The sequence below is a fragment of the Sebastes umbrosus genome, chromosome 8, assembly GCF_015220745.1.
Source record: "Sebastes umbrosus isolate fSebUmb1 chromosome 8, fSebUmb1.pri, whole genome shotgun sequence".
Classification (NCBI taxonomy): domain Eukaryota; kingdom Metazoa; phylum Chordata; class Actinopteri; order Perciformes; family Sebastidae; genus Sebastes; species Sebastes umbrosus.
In genome coordinates this window covers 11,507,834-11,532,103 of record NC_051276.1, presented here as the reverse complement: position 1 = coordinate 11,532,103, position 24,270 = coordinate 11,507,834, and the positions used below count along the sequence as shown (strand labels likewise).

The following is a 24,270-nucleotide window of genomic DNA, read 5'->3' as shown; positions in this document are numbered from 1 at the left end:
CTACCTTGTGATTGACAGGTCGCTACGTTGGCGTTGTCTGGTCTGGGTGAGGTCCATGTTTTCGTCTTACAACTTTAACCCTTTCCTGAAAATGTCTTATTCAGCGTTCGGTTGTACTTAGCTCCACCCTCTCGTGTCACTTCTGGTTGCAAATGCCAAGGTGGCGATGGCTAAAATGCCAAACTCAAGGCTTCAAAGCGGCACAAACCAATGGGTGACGTCACGGTTACTATGTCCACATCTTATATGGTTCAGACTGACATTAGCACTGCGTAAAAAACACCGCCCCACATTCATTTTAATGAACCTGCGTTGCCGCTGCAGGCTAGCTGACACAAAGGGCAAAAAGTTAAATCTGGCTAAACTTTTGCTGCAACGCAATCCAACGTCATTAGGTGATACACATTCCTGAAGGATAAAATAATTTCCACCTTCATAACTTTCCAGAGTTGTAAAATCCTGTCTTTGTTCAAACTGCTGTGCAGTATTTTGGCATCTGATGAGCTTTTAAACACGTGGATCTACTCTTGAAGCCAGGCTTTCTGGTCTCACAGTATCTTAAACTAAACTACTAATGCAGCCATGTGAACGCTCGTTTACAAACTGACCGCTTGGATTTCTTGCCCTATTGGACTTCATTATAGTACAGTATTGTCGTAACCAATATTAATGATGGCTAAAACTATGAAAATAAGACCCAAGTTGTCATAAACTGCAATTTCCCTTTAATTTCGAGAGAAGGTTGGCTGGACACACTTGTGTTTCAGCGAGTCCCTGCTGCACATTCACAGTTAGCAGCAGCTGGCCGGTGCAGCCTTCTAGCGATGGCCTTGTTTGCAGGCACAGTTGCTGTTGAGGGGAGGGGATTTCTCAGTCACACACCCACTCACATTTTCCAAACCGGTCCAGGGATTCAAATCAGTGACCTTCTCTTCACACTCTTACTCCTGTTTTGCATCTGTATTCATCTGATTTCTGAATCGATGATATTCACAAATCTGTCTTTATGAGTTTGAGTGTATTGTTTGGATCGGGAGTGAGTGTGCTGTAGCGTTGTACCTGTCCCAAAGCTCTCCTCCCCGCAGAGGGAACAACGCCCAGAATCCATCAGGTTCCCAAAGTACCTCCAGCCTGTGGGAGTCTCATACAGCGCCAGTTTCATTGCTTTGGCTACCCTACAAACATACAGAGAGAAAGAGGGAAACAAAGCTAGTACTTTATGCTCACAAACACAATGTATTTATCTCTCTCTAATATCTAACGCAAGCCTTTCTCAGTTCTGATGTAGAGATAAACTTACAAACAATCCTCTGACCTTTGAAATAAAGCAAACCAAATGTTGTATGACAAGCGTAATCTGCCAGCAGCTCATCCAATAACTTAATAAGGCAAAGGCAGCGAGAACAAAGTGAGTTAACCTTTTAGCTGATGTTTGCTTTGAACCTGAGCCATGTGCTCGCATAGGGAGAGGAGAAGTGTGTATGTGTGTGTGTGTGTGTGTGAGGGGGGGGATATGTTGGGGTCCCTGGGAGGGATAAAGGTGAAGAAAGTACAATATGTGGGAGGAGAGGGAGTGCAAAGAAACAGACAAGAGGGGAAAAGGGCAAAGAGAAAGTCTAATAAAACTTGTCAGTGCAAATGTACACAAAGGTAACTGGCTGAATACAATGGAGTTACATTAACAGGATTATAAAGCAGTACATTTTGAGACAACATTTGGACAAAAATGAAAATAAAATAACATAAAATTAAATAACAAACAAAATCAGCTGCAGTTAAAATAATCAGATCTTGGCATTGAGTACTTCAGCTTGGAGCCAAAGTCCGACCCCCTCTTTTAACTAGCCGCTGTTCCACTAGCATCAACTAAAAAGCTGTCCATATTCTACACTAGCTATCATTATAACCATGATGATATACATTCAAGCCCCCAGGAAGAGCGCCGAGCTTTGAAGCAAATTTTCGTAGTGGCCAAACAGTAGAATTACAACTTCCGTGTCCGTCATGTGATGACATTGGGCCCAAAAAGACTTTTTCCCATAGACTTACATTGGGAAAAAGATGTCTTTGACTCAGTGGATAATTTGTTTTCGGTGAATCAACTTCCCAGTATGAACACTTGAATAGCCCTTATTTAAATCATTCGGTCCTAAAAGTTGTAATATGCACTAATAGCCAAATCTCGAATTCTCTTCCTCCATTCATGTGAATGAGACCCAAACCGCAGCTGGACCGAGGGCTGGGAGGCGACCTTAAAGGAAGCGTTACTGTGCCTGCTCTATTGGCCCAATGGATGTGGAAGATTGCCAGATAATCCGGGTACTTTATCTCTTGACAATTGAGCCATTTTGGCTTCATGCGCCACTGAGCAACTCATAGGAATGAACGGCAGCCCGCCTCCAACGCTGTATCCAATTCTCTTTATACATCCAAGTACACATTCAGTAATAACATATGAGTCAGCCATAGTGTCAAAGCAGTGTCACGGGCAAGGTCGTAGCTATCATTAGACACCAAGGTCATGTCCTAATTTGTATCTTCCTGACCTGCCGTCAACCTGGGCCCAGTCTACCTTCACACCTGCCCTCAATCAGCTCGTCACCTCTCCCGGCTCCTTGCTCTGCACATACCTGTCAGCAATCTACTCATCAACTCCACAGTATATATCAACCCTGGCTATTGTCAGTGTCCTGCATTTGGGTCCCACCATACTATCTGATCAGAACACACAGTGGATTTGACACCAAATGACTTATTGTACGTGAAAGGAGTCGGACATATAGTGTTGAACCCACAGAGAATTATCACCCAGTCTCCCTCAGCTCTACGGAGCATTTCAGCAACTTTCATCTCATTGTTTTGATTTTACGAGCCACAACTGTTTTGGTTCACTCTTAACGCTCTCATAGCATAGTTTCCAGCAGCAGCATGCAGCTGTTCACAGCAAAAAAAAAGCTCTGATAAGCCCACTATACACTACCTGTTCAGCACCAAATGGCAGAGAAAGTTAGAACATAGTGGACATTTAGCAGCTATTAAGAGGCAGATATTTTCCTCCGGAGTTTTTTATGGAGACCATAAGAAAGCTAAAAGAAAAAAAGGAGTGAATATTTATCAGGTGGCCAAAATAACTCCAAATAGATGGAAGTAGCCTATACTAACAAATTCACCATATTAACTGAAAATGTTTTGTGTTTCTTTCTGTTGACCAGCACTGACCATATAATCACTTAATGCAAGTTTAAATGTAACTGGTTTTAGGCTCAATAAGGATAATTGTCATGGTCTTGGGTTTTTGTTTAGTCTGTTTCCTGTTTTATTTTGATAGTTCACTCCTCATGTGTCATATTTGGTTTTACTTCCTGTCTGTGTGTTTTCCCGCCTTTTTGATTGTCTGCCCCGCCCTGATCAGTTTCACCTGTCCCTCATTAGTTCTGCACTCAGCAGACCTCCAGCTCACCTGTTCTCACCTCCCAAGTCAGGCCGTCACTATTAATACTACCTCAGTTCCTTTGGTGATTCGTCTTTTCTCATTCATGGTGTTTGGTTTGCCTATTACCTGTGTGTTGTTACCTGCCTGCATATTTGGATTCTCAGTTTGCAAGCCTTTGATTTATGAAATCATTTTACTGCACCAGTCAGCCTGCTGTTGTCTGTATTTAGGTACTCCCTGCGTCCTCTGCTCTCCAAACATGACAATAATAAAAGATTTAATTCGCCCACAAGAATTATATTCCTGAAGGAGTAAAATCCTGACTTCAGCCCTGCTCATGGGAGCTGTAGTTGTTGAATGCTAACAAAAGAATCATTGCTCTATCATTATTAAAATGAGGCTCTTTTTACCATTCAGTCTAGTAGTAGTAGATGCCCATGTAGCTCAGATTATGAACAAAGAACCAAACTAACATGTTGCATCTTTTCAGAAAAAAGTGACAAATCCAGTGTGCAACCTCCAGGTCTGAAAAGTGAGGCCAATGTGGAACTGCCTTAAACCTGCATTCTTTCTAATAGCCAGCAGGGGGCGACTCCTCTGGTTGCAAAAACAAGTTCCATGGTATAGAAGTCTATGAGAGAATGACCTTACTTGATTTATTACCTCATCAATCATTGTAAACATGAGTTTATGGTCTCAATCGCTAGTTTCAAGTCTTCTTCAATACAGCATGATATTCATTTAGTAAATTATGGTCCCATTTAGAGTCAAATAGATGATAAAGCAGGGGATGCTTTAGGGCGGGGCTACCTTGTGATTGACAGGTCACTACCACGGCGTTGTCCGGTCTGGGAGTTGTCTGTGTTTTTGTCTTACAACTTTAACCCTTTCATAGTGTGTTTTCAGTTCATGAAAGTTAACTGATACCTTTTTGTTTGCCTAAAAATGTCTTATTTAGCATTCGGTTGTACTTAGCTTCACCCTCTCGTTTCACTTCTGGTTGCAAAAAGCCAAAATGTTGAACTCGAGGCCTCGAAACGGCAGTCCACAAACCAATGGATGACGTCACAGTGACTACGTCCACTTCAGTCTATGGGTAGGACTCAGGCAATCTCTATAATAATTTATTATAAGAGATCCCAACCCTCCCAAGCTTGCTTTAAGATGACTACCCAGTGTCCCTCCTATTCCCCACATATCACTCCACAATCGCATCATCCACACCTCCTCAGTAACCGCCCCAAAATGTAAACACAAATGTAAACCCAGGACTCAGTTAAGAGTTGCTGGAAGGAATATTCAACGCAACTAAAACAGTTGTTGCTCCCTAAGAAACAAATGTAGTTTTCAATATCACATGTTTGCACTGTGGGATGCTGTTGGAATTCAATGTGGATGTGGGTGGGTTTTCAGGGTTTTTAAGTGGTCGTACATGTCCACAAAATCATCATGCACATAAATAAACTCCACAGTGCCCAGCCCAGTTGTTTACATGAAGATGGGATGAATTACCAAATAAGAGTAACCAGCTTTATTCCCCCCTGGGGAAGCGAGAGCTGGAACGGAAAGCCTGGCATTCCTAAAAGAAAACAGAAACTCTGGCCTTGTGACGAGCCTTTGACGTTTTGAACGGCACGTACACGGCCAACACAAGCACGGAAACTGACCCTACCAGCGCTCACTTTGTGTTGCAAAAATGTTGCGACAAAACTGTGTGAGAATAGAGCAAATCATGTTTTCTCAAGTTTGATGTTTGCACCAGTTGAGCTTGAACTGAACAACAGCAAAAACACACATACCCATACATAGCCTTCATGCACTGATAACAATCAGCATGATTTTCTACGTTTAGCCTACACGTGATAAGACATTCCTCTAACAAAATCAAAGAAATATAGAAATAGAAATATAGTATTTTCTGGTTTTAGATTCACTAGTGTCCTTTCAATGTAAACAAAATGGAAGCAAATTTGCACAATCATAATCAAACACAAGCATATTTAAAGAGCTACAGCACACTATCTCAGGCCAGCTAGGCTCTGTGGATACTGCCTCTCTCTCCACAGACTTTGCCAAAACAGAAAAATGCTGGCAGATGAGTGTGACCGGAGACACAAGGAATAAACTTGGCAGGTTTCTATTTCGGGCTGTAATCCCCTCGTGTGTAGGCGTGACCTCTCAACTGTAAGGCTTTAAGGTCTGTCGATGTCCATTTTCTCACACTAGTAGAACAATAAATGTGCCAGTAAATAATTCAATTTCAATATCCTGTCTTAAAATGATAAACAAATCAATTCATTTTAAATTGAATTTACAAAGTGATTTTAATAAGGCTTTAAAATGAATTTAGAACCATTCCACTGGTGTACTCCAGTTTCTATAGTGTTTTTTTTTTTTTTTTGACAATTTAGACTTTTATTAAAGATGATAAATGCGATAATGGGAACATATCTATTGCCTCCTTGCACCTCTCAACATGGCGACGGGTGAGCCGGCGGCTTGTAGCTAACGGTGCTAATAGCGCTAACAGTGAAAACAAAGGCAACACTGCTGACGGAACTAACAGTGTTAACCTGGGGGTGATCTGGAGGGTGGGTGCTACGCTTCCACAATGGCTCCGTTGGTAACCGTCGTACCAGGGCAATGCAGAGCGGCGGCTGTGAGCTAGCCAGTGGGGCACGCTCACATGTGTTCACATACGCTCAAAGCGCGTGTGGCTGGCCCCGGATATGTCAACAAAATGTGGAGAAGATGTGTTATAACACACACAGAGCGACTTCATTCTCTGCTCAGGTAGACATTAGTCCACTATTTCTTTACATAGCTAATAGTTGTATACTGCTCTATTAATGCTCTGGATATCATATAGAGAACATTTAATACTAGAGTAATGATCAAGAACATGATGATTCATCATGGCTTTCAATCACACTATATTTCTTAAAAGGGTCGCTTTTATCTTTAAACAAATCTGGCTTCTACTTACATACTTGTAGTAAGATGTCTGGTGCATTTCTCTTTATGATGGGAGAGGAGAGCACTGCAGCCACAGATGAGGCTACTATGAAAAAAGCAAAACCTATCCTGTCTGTAAGATGAAATTGAACAGAGGTAGAAAAGGTCTGTGTTGAGAATGATTTGGATGCATTGCCCCCATAAGGTGAAGGGCAGACAGATTTCATAACAGGGCTCAGTTATAACTTCCATCATCCTCACTCTCTGGGCTCAAAGCTCAGGATACAAACTTTAACACAACTGATCCACACACTTACAGTATGCCTTTCTGTAAATCCCTAACTTTGTATAGACTGTATTTCTCTCATGTATCAGCAAATACTAAGGCGTAATATGAGGTATGAAGTATCTGCAGAGTGAAATATTGCCAGTGTTTGGCCTTGGCTTGATATTTTACCAAACATAGCATCCAGTGCCCTCTCTCCTCACCTCCCCCTCTGAAGAGAGCTCAGCCTGAACTTAAAAGCTTTAGTTTGGCATTCAGACAAAAAGTGCAGCATGCTGAAGCTTTACTTGGGCTTTAAATGTTCCTCTTGACCTGAACCAGGAACCCTCACTGGACAAAACAGAAATGTAATACACCGAAGATGTTGCCATAGTAGCCAACACTGAAAATCCTTGAAGCACTTAAAATAAAGTTGAGAAATGATTCCTGTACATGGTCATAGCTGTTACCTACATTGTTTTGTGGAATATCAAAATACCTTTCTGACACCTTTTCAAAACAGTTTCCTAGGCTTTTCCAAAACTGTGTCAAAAATATATTTATAATTGAATAATATTATATCAAGGGGAGAAGTGTGCTTTTTGGGTCAATGTTTAATTTGGCTACCTTTTGCATCTTGCTTCCTACCAAAATATTGGTGTATAAAACAATATTTGACCCTGATGACAGCACGTCACATTTTTTTCCGAGTAGGTTTTTTTTAGGATGTCTCCGTTTTTTCAGCTACAAATGAACTAAACCACACAAGTCCAGCCCTACCAAAACTGGCCTGGGTGGCATCAGCCGGACTGCACAGGTCACACTTCTCAGTTTGAACGATTCATTGATTTGTTGCACGATTAAGCAGTGAATGACCCGATAATGTGCAAGGCAAAAGTGTGCAATAAGAATGCCGTTCTTGCTTTGGCATGTCATTGGTACGCCATGTAGTCTGTACTGACTGCAATGAAAATGCATTTGTGTAAATATGCTACAATGAGAGCTAGTGACGTAGACTAAAAAGTGAGAAAGAACGCTTATGACGGATGGAAGGGAAGGTGGATAGGTCCAACAAACACAGGACCTTCAACCAGGTGACAGTTGTTTTGTTTTGTAAGTTATGTTAGTGGCGTTTATCACGTTTTTTAGTGACGTTTGCGATGTCTTTTTTCGGCACTTATGTTACGTTGTTTCTGTACGTATTGTAATAGTTTGCGTACTTATTTTAAAGCCAACCACATTGTTTTCCCTAAACCTAACTAAGTAGTTTTGGAGTGGCTTTGTTGCCCCCTGCTGCTACTGCTCCTTCATACATGCGTGTAATATTCATGCCTCTCTACGAGGAAAAACGTGACACTGACACGCTATCTTCTGTTGGACAGACAGGTCTATTAACGCTGTGGCAATGATACTGGGTTGGATTAAGAGTGTGTGAAAACAGCAGAGAAGATGCAATAGCTAAAAGTAATGTATGGTTGAAAGCAGTATAGTAGAAGTAATACAAATGCAAACTCGACCAAACCTACTTCAAAAATATGTTTTAAAAAACACCCTGTTCAAAATGATTTGAAATAAACATATTAAGTACATGACTGGTGGTGTTGCTGAAGGGGTACTTGGCCTCTTCTGATAGGGCTGTGGGGGTTCGTTAGACAAGAATAGTTGGGAACCACTGCTCAATAATAGCACAATGACTCCTTGATGCCAAATCAGGCCAAATTGACCCTCACTTTTTGAGTTGCAACCTTCTACAGCTATGCCAATCTATTGTATTTATAATTTCTTGGTTTCATCCTGAAGTCCTGCGGGAGCACTAGATCAGCTCTCTTGGTTGCCCATTGTGGTGCTGGAGCAGCACCTCTTGTGACCGTAAAGTCCCACATGGGAGTGGCAGTCCTTCTGGCATGGTTCTCTTCTCATCCCAGTGAAGCAGCTGTTGTTCTTCGAAGCTCTGCAGACCCCTCTGGATTTCAATCCTCCAGGCGTCTCTGGCTTTTGCTGAGGCTTCTCAAGTATTTGTGTCAGTGTTGGTGGCTTTCAGATCACGTACGTCTTTGTTGCGTAGCTGTGGCTGCCCTGGTGGCCTTTTCCCTGAAGCGAGCTCTCAAAGGAGGTCTTTGCGGATTCTGCCATCCTCCATATACGCTGCACATGACCAAGCCAGCGTAGGCGTCTCTGCTTGAGGAGTGCGGACATGGATGAGATCTCTGCTCGGGACAGAACTTCCCTGTTGGGCACCTCGTCTTTCCAAGAGATGCAGAGTATTCAGCGTAGGCAGCGCATATGAAAAACATGATACAAATACCACAAAACTCAAGGGGCGCGTAGGATGAAAATGAATCCATAAAAAGCAAACCCTGTGGTAGTAGCACATCATGTCTTACAAGGTCTTAAGCATTGGCAGATGTGAGAAACAATACAGTCTTTTGATTGCCTTGGTCATCCTAGTAACCAGCACAACAGAAATCAAAAATCTATTTAAAAAAAACTGTTCAACAACAACACAACATTTAACATTTGACCCCTCTAATCCACCGTGCTAATCAGCGATTCAGTACAAGAAGTCAGACTTCATCCTGGTAACAGGCACACCTCTTCTCCCTACATCCTCCCATCCCTGGAACGGTTAAAGGAGAGGCAGATGTTTCCTTTTCCAAAATTTCCCTCCCGCTTTCTCTTCCTCTGACCGCCCCCCTCCCTCTCTGCATCAACCCTTGCTTATAGTATGTGCACAGAGAGAGAAACAGGCACGCAACGCAGTAAGACCCTCAGTGTACACAAGATTTACACCTGTAACTCCGGGCCTCCTGTCCATCTGAACACAAATACATTCTCCTACTCTGTCGTTTTACCATATTCCCTCTGGACGCACACAACTACATATACAGTATATACACCGTCACATTTATCAAGGCTTTTATAACATAGTTTGCTTGACTATGCATAAACACACAGCAGGGAGGGTTGCTCAGTCTAAACACTCACGCACAGGCCACTCGCTCTCCTAAAAAGGCCCACACTTGGGCCATCGCCAGGGTCCAACATCACACTACTAAGTACTTCAACGCTTCCCAGAGACATGCAGATATGTACATTCTGCGTGCAGAGACGGCAGTGTTACGTTAGGAACTTAAGGGGTGGTTATGAAGCTGAACAAAGTGACCCTGTCCTCCAGTAATTATCAGTTAAGTGCTCATAGAAAAGGTAGGTGTGCTCTGCATAAGACCACATACCCTAGAGTATGCCGGCAAAATTGGGTTTAACAGGGAAAGAAGGAAAATCTTACATAATGCAATATACTTCTGACGAAGCTCTTCAGAAAGCCCAGAGCAAGATATTATCTGTAGTTTAAGTATTATCTGTAATAGACATCATACTGTAAGGTAATTCTACTTCTCAGGAGATTGCACAACCGAGTTTCCAGGAAATTAAATTTATGCTATCAACGATACAAAAAAGTTAAATGCTGAGAAAATAGACAAAGGGAGATGAAGGAGATATTTTTAGTAGCAACTAATGAAAAGGCAATTTAATCTACGGTGAGTGCGTGTGTGTGTGTGTGCTGTATGAGGTAGTGAGGTCCATGGCTCAGGGTTGTAGTGGGACATGTGACATTTGCGTCTCAGTCAGTGTGAGTGTGTGTGTGTGTGATGAGGCAAGGCTGACATGGGAGCCAGTGTGAGCAAAACTTTCAAGCAGCTCTTTCATTGTGATCATTACGGATCATCATCATAAGACACAGCCTTTAGGCAAGGAGTGTGTGTGTGTGTGTGTACGCCTGAGTGTGTAGGAGTCTCTACACTCACAAAGACGAGCAATAATTCTGTAATTATGTAACATCTCACTTCACATAATCCAAGCATCACTTTTCCCTTATAACTGTGAAACCCAGAGAGATCAGGATTGGCAGTGAGGTCACTTCCTGAAAGTCCGCCAGTGTTAACACATACTAATGCACACACTCACACACACACATATGTCAACCATGAATCCTGTTCATATGCAACTCTTCTGGTTAGTGATATGCTGTATGTTTCCTGGCAGTGTTCAGTAAAAGAAACATATGTTCGTATATATCAAAAAGCAAGGGTGTGTAAGTTAAAGTGGTGGATCGTCATATCCTGGTGTCCCAGGCTTCAGATGCATCTCTAGCAGTCAGTGTTGACATGATCCCAGTCTTTCTCTAACATTTAAAGATGCTAAATGCGAGATTGGGAGGATTTCTATTAACTCTGCCTTGGCTCTCAACATGGCAGCTGAGCCGGTGACTCCCAGCTAACGGTGCTAACAGTGCAAACAATGGCAAAAGTGCTGGCAGAGCTAACAGTGTTTACACCCACCTGAGGGAGAACCAGAGAGGGTGGGTGCTACGCTTCCGTAACGTATCAGCTGTAACCGCCGTATGAGAGCAGTGCAGAGCGGCGGCCGTGAGCTTGCCAATGGGGCACGCTCACATGCACAAACATGCACTAAAAGCACACGCGTCCGGCCCGGCTATGTCAACAAAGCAAGTACAAGCTTGGACTGTGATGAATGAGCTGACAGAAACACACATAGTGGCTTGCCCTTGTGGAGATTCACACTGTCTATACTACAGCGCCTGACTTTCACTTCTGTTCCTGTCATAATTACTACAGTTGCTAGAGGTCACTGTCTTGTTCTTTTGTACCTTCTTTTGGTGATCTACCATGTGAATAGATGACAAAACCTACTAGTGGGTGTCGTAGGTCCCTATTGACCCACATCTATGGGGCTTATAGCGACTGATAACGCCTATTTAATAGCCTTCCACATTGTTCAGATAGAAGACACTGACGAACTACATGAACACTGCATCTTAACTTGTAGACAAGACTCGTACTGAACTAACTATAGTTGATCTTTTCTGGTTCCCTCATAGTATTAAATGACACATTTCTATTCTGTTGAATTCTCACTGGGGTGCAGCACTGAGATCCCTCCTCCTGGAAAAATGTTAATGGGGAGGACTTTAGCTGTGATCACATCCTCTCACTCAGTCAGCAACCTCTGCTCGCCTCTAGTCTTACATAACGGACAATATTTATAGGCGGTGAGTAAATGTGTGTGTATGTGATCTCACAGTCTTATTCATAGTGGGTGAGTCTCCATCTGAGAGTGTCGTCCCTCTCCAGAGATTGGGCTGCTGCAGGAGTTTATGGAGAGAGGTCGAGGTGGTGTGACCAGAGAAAACCCCTTAGATCTTAACGTAAACTGCAGCAGCACACGTGGTGTTTGGTTCCCTCTAATTCATTACACTTGATGGATGCAGTACTTGTACTTTATACACTTCTATCTTTGTAACTTTAAGAGGACTTTGTTCACTTTGACTCCGATAAAGACATAGTAGCGTTAAAACGTTAGTGTGTTTGCACTGTTAAAGGCTGCAAATCAATCAGTGTGCTCCAGACCAGTCACCCTTTTTTTCCCTTGGACCCCTGAGATCTACAGAGTGTGTGTTATTAGCGTGTGTTGTACCTGTCGAGGGCGGTGCTGGTGGCCATACTCCTGGCAAAGCCCTTGACTCCCAGCTGTCTGAAGTAGGGTATGGTGGAGAGGTTGGCAGCCATGATGGCCAACGAGTCTGACGGGTTCACAAAGAAGCCGTTTTCTCCGAGGATCATGTACCGGTCCTGACAACAGCACAGTGCAATATAGTACAGTGTGAGTCTTAGTTTTTATTGTAATAATGTGAAGAGAGAACTGCAATCAGGCTAAACTTGACTGATTTAGCATTACAGGTGGATAAAGCTGGTGATCTTATAGTCAACTAATCCTATGAGGAGACCAAAACTAATTAATTGATCCTACTAATAGCTTATTCCTCTGTGCCACAGACCTCTATTTTTGTCCAAATAATGCCGCATATAAAATATTACTTCAATATGTTTTGACTGTAAATCTATTTAGCTAACTGTCAGCATAAGCATAACCACTGGGTTACCATGAAATTCAGTGAAGTTGGATTTGTAGTTCTGCTGTGAAGACCAATATTAACCACAAATAAGTGAAAGCCAACACTCATAATTACAGTTTAAAGTGTGGAGGATATTGGTTATGGTGTAATGTAACAGGGACCCTAAAAAAAGAAAGCTTCACACAGTAAGATTACAACCACTGGTGCTAATGACTGTGAAGATACCGATCCTGGTGGGAGGAACAGAGCAGATATGACATAATTCTCCTGATGCTAAGCTAATTTACTCAGCAAAGGGTGTGTGTGTGTGTGTGTGTGTGCGTGTATGTGTGTGTGTGTCTGTGTGTGTGTGTATACAGTAGAAATGACTAATGGATGACATTGTGGAAAAAGTGAGCTGCTTGTTGGATCATCATGGATACAGTATTATTCCATTCCATTGCTTTTCTTCCTAATATCAATGAGCAAACAAAAACAAATAAAAATAAATAAGGCTCTTTCTGGTATCCATGGGTGGAGTCTACTTACATTGATTTAGTCCTAATCATTAAAGAAATCCGAATAGGTTGAAGGAATATACTGCTGAGTGACCTATCATGAACCAGGGCATCTCATGGTATGCAAGAAAGGGCATCTAACACAAACAACGCATTGCCATGCTAATTTGTAAACCAAATTAAACCAACAAATATGATCAACCTCTTCCAGCCTCCACATAACACAATTATAATCAGAATGAGTTGAATTTTCTACTAAGTATACGTTATTATTTTATGTCACAAAGGAGTATTGCTTTATGGAACAAAAAAAGGGATGGGGCCATAAATGCAGCACTAAAGCTTTGAGAGTCTTGTGAAATATTAGATAGCGGGCTGAGTGAGAGGTCTTTGGGAAAATCCCTTCCAACACAACTCTTCACAAAAGAAAAAACATTTATCTGATTTTATCTCTTTGAAAAACTTGTTTTCTACATGATAGCCAGTGATGACTAGTTTGGTGGCTTAGGCAAGACTTTAGCTGGTGCTCCTGGCGTCGCAGCAATCCCACCACAAGTCATTGTGTTCATACACTCACACAGAAACTGCTGCATAGCTTTATGTCTTTGAGATTAAGCTATGCAGATCACACTTAAAAGTTAAACAGTATTTCTCAAATTTATGTTGTAGGTTATTCCCCCAAACACCTGAATAGTCTCTCCAACTTTCTCTGATGAATTTAAGGTGGAAGTAACTGACTCTAGCTATTTATAAGCTATTGGGGTGATGCTGCAGGCAACCCAGAAAATAGGGCCTATTCAATAGGGTACATTTTTATGTAGTTGTGGGCTTTTTTGTAATATTTTGAAATAATAGTATTAGAATAGTATTAGTAAAAAATAGTAAAAGTTATACTTTTTTTTTCCCCCTCATTTGAGGTGCCCCTAATATTTACCTATACCGCATATGCTTACGGCTGGCTCTGATGATAACAATATGAAAAAAAAGTCCTCTGAAAAACTGAATGCACTTAAATTTGAAAAAAAAAAACATGCATATCACTCCACCAGTTGAACAACAAAGTTACACCATTTAGTTCAGTGGCACACTATTAAAACATGGGTATTGTACACTGACATATTAAAAAACAATATTTATATCCATGTCACGTGTCTATGACAGTACTACTGATGTTATGTACTCATTGGTGTGGTCAAATCTCTACACTGTCATTGCCATTAAGTAAATCTATCATCTACCATTTAGTATATTGCCCACTCGTATCACACTTATTTAACAGTGGTTATACTGTGAGAACAAAGTGAATTTGACATATGGTATGTATTTAAAAATGTTAAGGATCCCCTCCAGACATGTTTTAAGAAAAGTAGACATCAGACGTCTTACCCCATCCGCATCAAATGCCGCTCCAAAGCCAAAGTCCCCTCCTTTCATGGCGTCTACCAGAGAGGTGGCGTAGATCAGGTTGGGCTCCGGAGGTCGCCCACCGAAGTCCTCCAGAGGGACACAGTTGACAGCAGAGTTAGCGGGAGCTCCCAACTCATCACACAGGATCCTCCGTACATAGGGCCCCATCACTGTGAGGAGAAAAGACAGAAGCAGTTTAATCTCCAATAACATTTATAGTAGCTCAGGGGCTGTATAAGCTAGATGATGAACTGTCTCACCTCCGTTCATGGCATCTATGTGTATCTTGACCTGATCTGGTCCTGTGAGAAGACTTTTAATGGCACTGAAGTCAAAGATGTTTTTCAGCAGTTGTAGATACACATCAACTGAGTCTACAATCTCCACTAGAAACACAGAGAAGAGACAATTAATACTGGATAGCAATGTGTTTCTATGCATTTTGTGCATTAAAGAAATAAGAAAAGGGAGAGAGCGGGTTAGTATTGTACCTCTGAACGGTTTGAACTTGTTCTCCAAGTCAAATTCTTGTCTTCCCAGCCTGGAAAGGTCAATGCGGAGATCAGGGCAGATTGCGTACTCCTCGAGTGTCCGGCTCACCTGGTGGATCCTCTCCATCACTGTGTCCGGAGACGGGCCTACCACACAAAGAAACACATAAATGTGTAAACTTACCGGACACTGGCATAAAAACATCCCTGACTTTACTTACAGAGGGTTTCAAACCCCTACCTTTGACTTATCAATAGGAAGAAGCAACTGGAAGAATCAGAAAACAAGCACCCTCTTTCAATCCTCACCTCCATTTGCCACATTGAACTTGACTCCAAAGTCTCCACCGGGGCCTCCCGGGTTGTGACTGGCTGTGAGGATTATCCCACCAATGGCCTTGATCTTCCTGATGATGCAGGAAACAGCGGGGGTGGACAGGAGGCCGTTGTGGCCAATCACAAGACGACCAATCTGCACAGCACAGATATTAAAGAGGAGCAATGTCAGGAAGTCACCTATTGTAATAATGCTCTCTGATGAGCTACAACTGTTTAGGGGTCTATTCTCTATGTTGCCCGAATGCTGCGTAAATAAGAAAACAGGCTCTGCTGAAAGTTGTTGTGTGGAAAAGTGGGCATCTTTGGAGAAATTAAGCAGAAAAAAATAATGTCAGGAAGTGATTCTTGAGCTCAAAGCATGTCTTTTCTTCTACGCTGACCTGAAAAAGTTCAACAGCCCATCTATCCAACTGGACTTGAAAGCAACACTTGCCCAAAGCATCTCATCATTCTACAGGTGACTAATTGACAGCCAGCTTTAAAAATGTTGTGCCTCAAGAGGGTGCCTAAATAACAGAGCTGCTCTCCCTATTTATAATGTGTAGGCTACTTTTAACGTGGTAATACCACCAGCATCCCATAATTCCCTTGCATATCAGCTATTCTAAATAAAAGTGTCCTCACTGGAGAGGAATTTATTCTCCTGACGTCAGTGTATCCTCCCAACATCCGGCATGTTGCATGTACTGTATATATAAAGAAAAGACAAGGAAAGTGAGGGACAACCCTGAGAAATGTACACATTTGGCCAGTTAATATTGTGTGTAATGACCTAGGAGAACACGTATAAAGCTATTATTTCCCACTATGTTTAGATCGTATTCAGTAACTAGTGTCAGAAAGATAGTCCCAGCAGTGGGTGGGTCATCTGCCACTATCCTGGCTTTTGGTTCAATGCCACATGACAGGGGATCCCCAAAGCATAAAGTTTGGCCCTGGAGAGGTGGAACAGCGGGGGAGGTGGGGGGAACACACGTCGGCAGGAAAATAGAGCAGGATGGATGGAAGTGCTGATAAGGCCGACATCAAGAGACATTTGGCTGGGCCAGCAGAAAAACCAACAGACTGATCTCGAAAACAAATTATATTCCCTTCAGATTTTCCTTTGGAGCCTGTCCAAACCAATCACAAAGATCTCGGAGCAGGCGTTTTGAGTGAGCTGTGGGGATTTTCCTCCTCTCACTCTGTCTTCCTACTTTCATTTATCTGCTGCTGCTGACATTTGAGAGGTCACACACGTTTAATACCACGGATTATTACTTTCACCTAAACTGAAGTTTCCATGTCTGTATGAGGAGTAATTGCCTATGCAAAGCAATATGTGGATATGTAATGCAATTATAATGTTTTGATATTAAAAATCCAAAGTCATAATAAGTAACTGGTGGGACAATCTCTGCTGACAGTCAATTCATCAGTCTAATAAATTATAGATTAGGTCAGTGGTTCCCAAACTTATTCACGTCAAGGACCCCTGACACAACTTAGACCACGAACCCCCCATTTGATAAGATTTCGTCCCAGGGTCCTCCATCTGATAGGGTTTTTGCTTTTGAATGTTTTATTTCTAGGGCTTTCAATCGATTAAAAATACTGAATCACGATTAATTGCATTTGTCAAGTATTTGATACTCTTATCAACATGGGAGTGGGCAAATATGCTGCTTTATGCAAATATATGTATATATTTATTATTAGAAATCAATTAACAACACAAAAAACTGGCAAATATTGTCCAGAAACCCTCACAGGTACTGCATTTAGCATAAAAAATATGCTCCAATCATAACATGGCAAACTCAAGCCCAACAGGCAACAACAGCTGTCAGTATGTCAGTGTGCTGACTTGACTATGACTTGCCCCAAACTGCATGTGATTATCATAAAGTGGGCATGTCTGTAAAGGGGAAACTCGTGGGTACCCTTAGAACCCATTTTCATTCACATATCTTGAGGTCAGAGTTCAAGGGATCCCTTCGAAAATGACCATTATAGTGAAAATAAATGATTCCCCTTTTTGCTGGGGCTCCCCTGGAACCCCCCTGAAGGACTCCTGGGGGTCCTTCAAGGGGGTCCACTTTGAAACCCACTGGGTTAGGTCACCTAATCGCTGTTCTTGCATATAGCAATGCTTCCCCACCTTTTTTTGCTTGTGTGCCTTTAATACAAAGTTTAGGTGCATGTCTATGAGTTGTGAGCAGTTCAATGGAAGAATGATTTTTAACTTCTCAGACTTTCATACGTATAGTTTTAAAGGCCCGAACATATAAAGCTATACAGTATCTTACAAGAAAAAGGCATTTTTTTATTTGTTAAACTGATAATCATCTTGTGACCTCAAAGTTGGGAACCACTGAGCTACAGGATAGAGATATGAACATCCTGAATCCAAAACTTTCATAATAATTTATGTCAAGTGTATTTAATCCTTGTTCTTCATTGCAGTGATAAGCAGCTAAAAACACATTTATATGTACGATGATTGGATTGGATTGTTTCTTACTTTATTTTGACTTTTCTATTCAAAAGGAATACGTGCAAAGTAACAGGTGACCTCACCCAGTCTAACCCCCCCCCCCCCCATCCCTTCCAAGGTTAGCACACATAGGCCTTGGCAGACAATAGACCAACAACAATGATTTCTAATTAGACATGCAAATAAATGTTATATAAACACTAGATTAATGTTACAATTACAGAAATGTTAGTCTTATGCATAGCTTAAAGTGTTTCCAGTATGTTTATATAAGGGGACAAATGGTTGCCAGTCACAATAAACCAAAAACAATGATTTCTAAATAGACTGTGCATGTAAATAAAGGCTATATAAACACTAGATTCATTTTACTTTTAGTTTTATTACAGAAATGTTAGTCTAATGCATGGTTGAATGTGTTTCCAGTATGTTTCTATAAGGGGACAAACAGTTGCCAGTCTCTGCAGGCCTTTTGTCAACCCTCCCTTCTCTCTTACCCCGTTGGCAGCTGCCATCTGCACTATCAGCTCGGTGGCAGCTCGGCTGAAGTATCGTCCGTCGCTGCCCACCACCATGGTGCAGCCCTGTCGGTCCCGCAGGTCCATGGAGGACAACACACTCTGGATGTAGTTCTGCAGGTAGTTCTTCTTGCCCTCGAACACCGCCGTCTTCCTCCGCAGCCCGCTGGTACCGGGCCGCTGGTCGTCGAAGGGGGCGGTTTGGACCGTCAGTACCGGGATGGGGCTCGTCTCCATCCTCCTCTTCTCTTCTTCAACCAGGGACCCAACAGGGAGGAGGTCGAGCAAACAAAACTGAAGTTAAAGTTTGTGTGCTGGTGGTGTCCAGAGATGGAGAGCTCGTCTGTCTGTCAGCCTGTAAAGTGGAATTCTAGTTGGGATGAAAGTAAAACACCCTGCAGCACTATAATGTCCTCCTCACCTCACACAGAGCTGCTGCTGCATCCCTCACTATACTGAACTATAACATTCAGCAACAACTCTCCTCTGCTGCTGGACAACTCCCTCTTTTCCCTAATAAGCCTGAACAACTGACTACATGAGAAAAAAAAAAAAAAAGCAGGCAGGGCCAGAATCTACAAGGCCCCACAATCAGCTGAGCCTTCAGGCCAAAAATAGACCTTTGACTGATGGAGGAGGAGGATTGTGTCGGGACCACCGGGCTGCAACCGGACACTGCTGGTGTTTCCACACTGCTCCGGTATGAAGGCTGCATGGAGACACTCAAAGGAGGTTAAAAGTAGGAAATGACAGTAAGCACTGAGCAAAAGTCCTCTAATATATATCTACAGAATTAATCAAATAAATAAATAAATAAATATATTATTATTATTATTATTATTATTATATTAAATATTATTATTATTATTATTATTATTATTATTATTATTATTATTATTATTATTATTATATAATATAATAGGAACGTTTCTCTTTTGAACCAAATTTGTTTCAGGATCTTCAGTTCCACACATCTCACTTTCTCCTGTAAACTCTTTGCATATATTTTTAGTAGAAGCCTCCAGCTTTGAAATGCAAAAAAGGAATCAAGGAATCTGTGATATGTGACATTTATTACAGGAGTAGGTTACAGGCCATCACAAGAAAGTCTGCAGCAGTCTGCATTATGTGTCTGTTCCAATATTTGGTAAACAGTGCGACCTGGAGGCAGGAAGAAAGAACTGAACTGTTCTCATACATTTAAAAGATGTCTCATCATCCCACAACAAATACAACCAAAATAGTAACTGAATAGATATTTCCTTGTTGTTGTTGTTGTTGTTTTTTGTCATTTTACGCTATTAGTTTTGATAAATGTGTGGACTCTAAATGTGTTAAGATCAGGATGAATAAATACAGAAGTTTATCTAAAAAAATACTATTTTCCCAGATAGATTCATAGGTAGATTGACAATAAAGGGGTTTCTGAGCAGTTTCCAGAACAGAAGTGCTGAAAAAATGCAAATCTTGCCGAAATCTCAAAATGTCAAAAGTTTTTTATTCCAAATCATAGCATGGCTTTTCTATGGTGTTCCTCAGGGTCTTGGTGTCTTAATGTGGTGTTTTGGAGGGATTATTGATCATAATTACCAATTCTCCAGTGGTAAAAAAAAGAATGTTAAATTTAGCACCAAATCTGTGTAACAAATGGTACCAACCCAAAAATTGCTGGAACAACTTATGAGACATATTAGAGCATGGGGATGACCATCATATACTTCTATCATAATGTACTAAACGCTATATTGTTTTTCAGTGTTTTATCTCAATTATTATATCTCAATAACAGCCAAATGATTGTAAAGAGGTGTTTTAACCACTCTTTAAATGTCATTAACAAATGGCAGTGCAAGTGAATAGGTTTGACTTGGAGGATGCCTATATGTTGATTATTAACTATTATATTAAGTTTGACTTTAGTAATGATGACATATTGTGAATTTTTGGAGAGAATTCAACTTTCTAAACTGACGTCTGATGCAGTATCTCAAGATAACACAATATGTTTTTCCCAGGCTACATGATATGGGAAAAAAAGTATTAATATCATGTACTTTTTTTTACTGTTGTTATATCAAGTTTGACTTTAATAATGATGACATATTGTGAATTTTTGGAGAGAATTCAACTTTTTAAACTGACATCTCAAGATAACACAATATGTTTTTCCCAAGCTACATTATGATGGGAAAAAAAGTATTAATATCATGCACTTTTTTTTACTGTTGTTATATTACTTCTGTTATAATTCCACTGCACCCTGAGTCACACAATTATGTGCAAACTACTGCTTTAAATGACCAAATAAAGAGCTTGAAACATCACAGATATTTTTCAGACATTTATTCTGATAATTAAAAGCAAAAGCACAACGAGGGTTTACACTGACTGCATCAAGTCTCACAAACGCATATATATATAATATATTACCACTCATCTTATTTACACAGATATTTTTTTTAAGACTTTGAATGTCACATAAATATCATGCAATTAAAAACATTTCTATAAGAAATGAGCTACACCATCAAAAACATACAGACACTGTAATGTAAAGGCTTCCTTCAGCAGTGGTGGTGGTAGGAGAGTCTGAGGTGCTCAGCAGTGCTCAGCATGGCAGGAGAGCAGAAAGGAGTCCTGGGAGGCTGCAGGAGAGGAGTAGGAACCAAACATGCACCAGCAGGACCAGACATAAGATGACTGAACCCAAGAGGATTGTGTGGAGTGATGGGAGAGGGTTTGCTCATGATGCTGTCTATGCTGAAGGAGCACTTTGCTGATGATGTCTTTGGCTCAGCTGGTTCTCTGAAGTCTTTAGGCCTGCTGCACTTCAAAGTTTGTGGTATGATGTGATAGGAAGATGGAGGCATCATGATGCCCTCCTGCAGAGGAGGCATGTACCGGAGAGGAGCAGCTGGCGTTGGGCTCACATGGTATGGTTGCCCGTAGGCCCGGTAGCAGTTCAAGTTGGAATAAAACACAAGTCCGTCTTTGCCCAGCTCCGGCTGGTTCCTCTTGAAGCGCTTCCTCCTCCTGAGGAAGCTGCCGTTGTCGAACATGTCCTCGGAAGCCGGGTCCAGAGACCAGTAGTTGCCTTTACCCGGGTTCCCAGGCTCCCTGGGGATCTTGATGAAGCAGTCGTTGAGAGACAGGTTGTGCCTGATGCTGTTCTGCCAGGCCGGGAACTTGTCTCGGTAGTAAGGGAACTTGTTGCTGATGAAATCACAGATGCCGCTGAGAGTCAGCTTCTTCACGGGGCTCTGCAGGATGGCCATGGTGATGAGGGCGATGTAGGAGTAGGGAGGCTTCACAGAGCTGCTCTGGGATGATGCTGCTGCTTTCCTGCTGGTTTCTGGTGCGTCGTCTGCGCAGAAACTGGTCTCGCTTTCACCAGAAGAGTCCGGCTCCGAGGAGTCAAACTCAGAGGACCCGGGGTCCGTGGAGCACTCACTTCGATACAAACGCCCGTGGGTGGGCTCATCCTCGCCCACTATGTCAATCTCATCCTCGGCGTGTTGAGAAGCTTCAAACTCACTGGAGAGAGTCATGGTCACACCAGGAATGGTCAAAAACGCCGTGCGTAAAATGGTTCCTCCGTGCGTAAAAGGCCCCTGTTCATGCGTAAAAGCGCATCTATACCGTGTGGTTCTTCTTAAAACCTCGCGTACCAGCTGTTTTGCTGTGGTTCAGGAGGACTGAGGCTTTATATGCTGGGAGACAGTTGCCGTGCAGGCCAGTCCCATTAACCCTCTGGACCTATCAGAGTATAGCCCCCTCACCACAGGGAGCCAGAGGAGGTGGGGGTGTTTGGGGGGTCCTGAGATGCGCACGGGCTATAGCCATTCAGAGAAATTTAAGAAGAATGTTTTTCTTTCTCACTCACTGTGATCTGAGATAAAAACATTAGTGTGCGATTGTTGGACCACCGTCTCTGTTCCCTTCACTGTGTAGATCATTCAGAAGTCATATGTTCCATTTAAAACCCGATTAGTGTTGTGATTGGATGTTACCATTTCAGAGTTACACAGATTTTAAAAAACGGCCTAGCCATTCAAAGAAATGTAAAATACATCACATTTCTTTGAATGTGAAATGTGATCTTTGCTAAAATACATCACATTTCTTTGAATACATCACATTCAAAGAAATGTGATGCATTTTAGCAAAGATCATGGCAAAGCATATTTCATTTGGCTATAGAGTGAGTGCCAACACAAAGAAGCTTACATATCTTTGTCGGAGCTCTACACCAAAATGTGCTCATCACTTTTTTTGCACTCCTGCAGCACACACACACATTCACAATGGTTGGTGTGCACCCATATGTATACTGAAGTATACAGAAAAGTCTAAGTATACTTGGCTCTTACTGAGAAGTGTACAGAAAAGACTAAGTATACTTGGCTCATACTGACAAGTATACAGAAAAGTATACTTGGCTCATACTGACAAGTATACAGAAAGGTATACTTGGCTCATACTGACAAGTATACAGAAAAGTCTAAGTATACTTGGCTCATACTGAGAAGTGTACAGAAAAGTCTAAGTATACTTGGCTCATACTGACAAGTATACAGAAAAGTATACTTGGCTCATACTGACAAGTATACAGAAAAGTCTAAGTATACTTGGCTCTTACTGAGAAGTGTACAGAAAAGACTAAGTATACTTGGCTCATACTGACAAGTATACAGAAAAGTATACTTGGCTCATACTGACAAGTATACAGAAAAGTATACTTGGCTCATACTGACAAGTATACAGAAAAGTCTAAGTATACTTGGCTCATACTGAGAAGTGTACAGAAAAGTCTAAGTATACTTGGCTCATACTGACAAGTATACAGAAAAGTATACTTGGCTCATACTGACAAGTGTACAGAAAAGACTAAGTATACTTGGCTCATACTGACAAGTATACAGAAAAGTATACTTGGCTCATACTGACAAGTGTACAGAAAAGACTAAGTATACTTGGCTCATACTGACAAGTATACAGAAAAGTATACTTGGCTCATACTGACAAGTATACAGAAAAGTATACATGGCTCATACTGACAAGTATACAGAAAAGACTAAGTATACTTGGCTCATACTGACAAGTATACAGAAAAGTATACTTGGCTCATACTGACAAGTGTACAGAAAAGACTAAGTATACTTGGCTTATAGGCCTGTTTGTTCTGTCTGACATGTACACATACTACCAACTTAGATGTATATGATGAGGTTAAAGTGACCTCTTGGTATTATTATGAATGGTGCAGCAGCAGCAGCAGCAGCAGCAGCACAGTCGGAGGTGGGTTGTTCCTGGGAGTTTGACCACCACGCCTAGCTCAGAGCTCAGAGCTCACAACCCAAGTGTTTCCCCCTCGGACACCCCGCGGGTTCGTTTAGTTTGCCACCTCTGGATGCCCGCGGGTGGTGTGACCATGAAAATGGCCGTGGTGGGGCGTCCCGCAGCAGCAGAGAAAAGAGGCAATAGTGGCCTTAACGAGGCCATCAGCATCAGAATCGAGAAGGAAACGGCCGAGCTGAGCGGTGCGCTCTGGGCTACAGGGCTCAGAGAGGCTTTACGACCGGGATGAATGCGCAGAGACATCCTCAAAGCAAACCGGTCCAACAGCGGATATGTGCTAAAAACCATCTCCATTGCAAATGACCTAGTTTGGGAAAACTCCACCTATTTCCTCACCTTACTGAGCCTGCTGTGTGAAAGAGAGAGAGATGGCTCTCACATGACTAAAGGAAAACTAACAAATACCAAAAATACACTAGAGGCTGTGATTTGTCAAGTATAACAAGCACTGTAACTATATTGAAGGTGCAATTCCACATTTAGTCTTAACTGCAGTGAAACTGTCAGTATTTTTTAAACAAGGCAAAAATGGGTAAAAGACCAGTAGATGATTCAATTAATAATTTAATTTAATCTATATAGAAAAATGGATACAA

The 24,270-nt window shown here is 41.8% G+C and overlaps 2 protein-coding genes across 2 annotated transcripts in view; both read right to left on the bottom strand.

Moving 5' to 3' along the window:
* The window catches only part of pgm5 (phosphoglucomutase 5), a 32,228-nt gene extending 13,675 nt beyond the window's left edge, over window positions 1-18,553 (bottom strand). The window contains exons 1-7 of the mRNA XM_037778526.1: window positions 18,296-18,553; window positions 15,293-15,455; window positions 14,984-15,130; window positions 14,753-14,878; window positions 14,472-14,662; window positions 12,150-12,304; window positions 1,060-1,175 (exon numbers count right to left, since the gene is read on the bottom strand). Coding sequence (XP_037634454.1) covers window positions 1,060-1,175; window positions 12,150-12,304; window positions 14,472-14,662; window positions 14,753-14,878; window positions 14,984-15,130; window positions 15,293-15,455; window positions 18,296-18,553 — 1,156 coding nt within the window. The remainder of the gene's footprint in view (window positions 1-1,059; window positions 1,176-12,149; window positions 12,305-14,471; window positions 14,663-14,752; window positions 14,879-14,983; window positions 15,131-15,292; window positions 15,456-18,295) is intronic.
* Window positions 18,554-20,714: 2,161 nt separating this feature from the next.
* On the bottom strand, window positions 20,715-21,885 carry foxd5 (forkhead box D5). The gene has a single exon (XM_037778601.1). The coding sequence runs from the start codon at window positions 21,862-21,864 to the stop codon at window positions 20,881-20,883; it is 984 nt and encodes a 327-aa protein (XP_037634529.1). The 5' UTR covers window positions 21,865-21,885; the 3' UTR covers window positions 20,715-20,880.
* Between the last annotated feature and the right edge of the window lie 2,385 nt (window positions 21,886-24,270).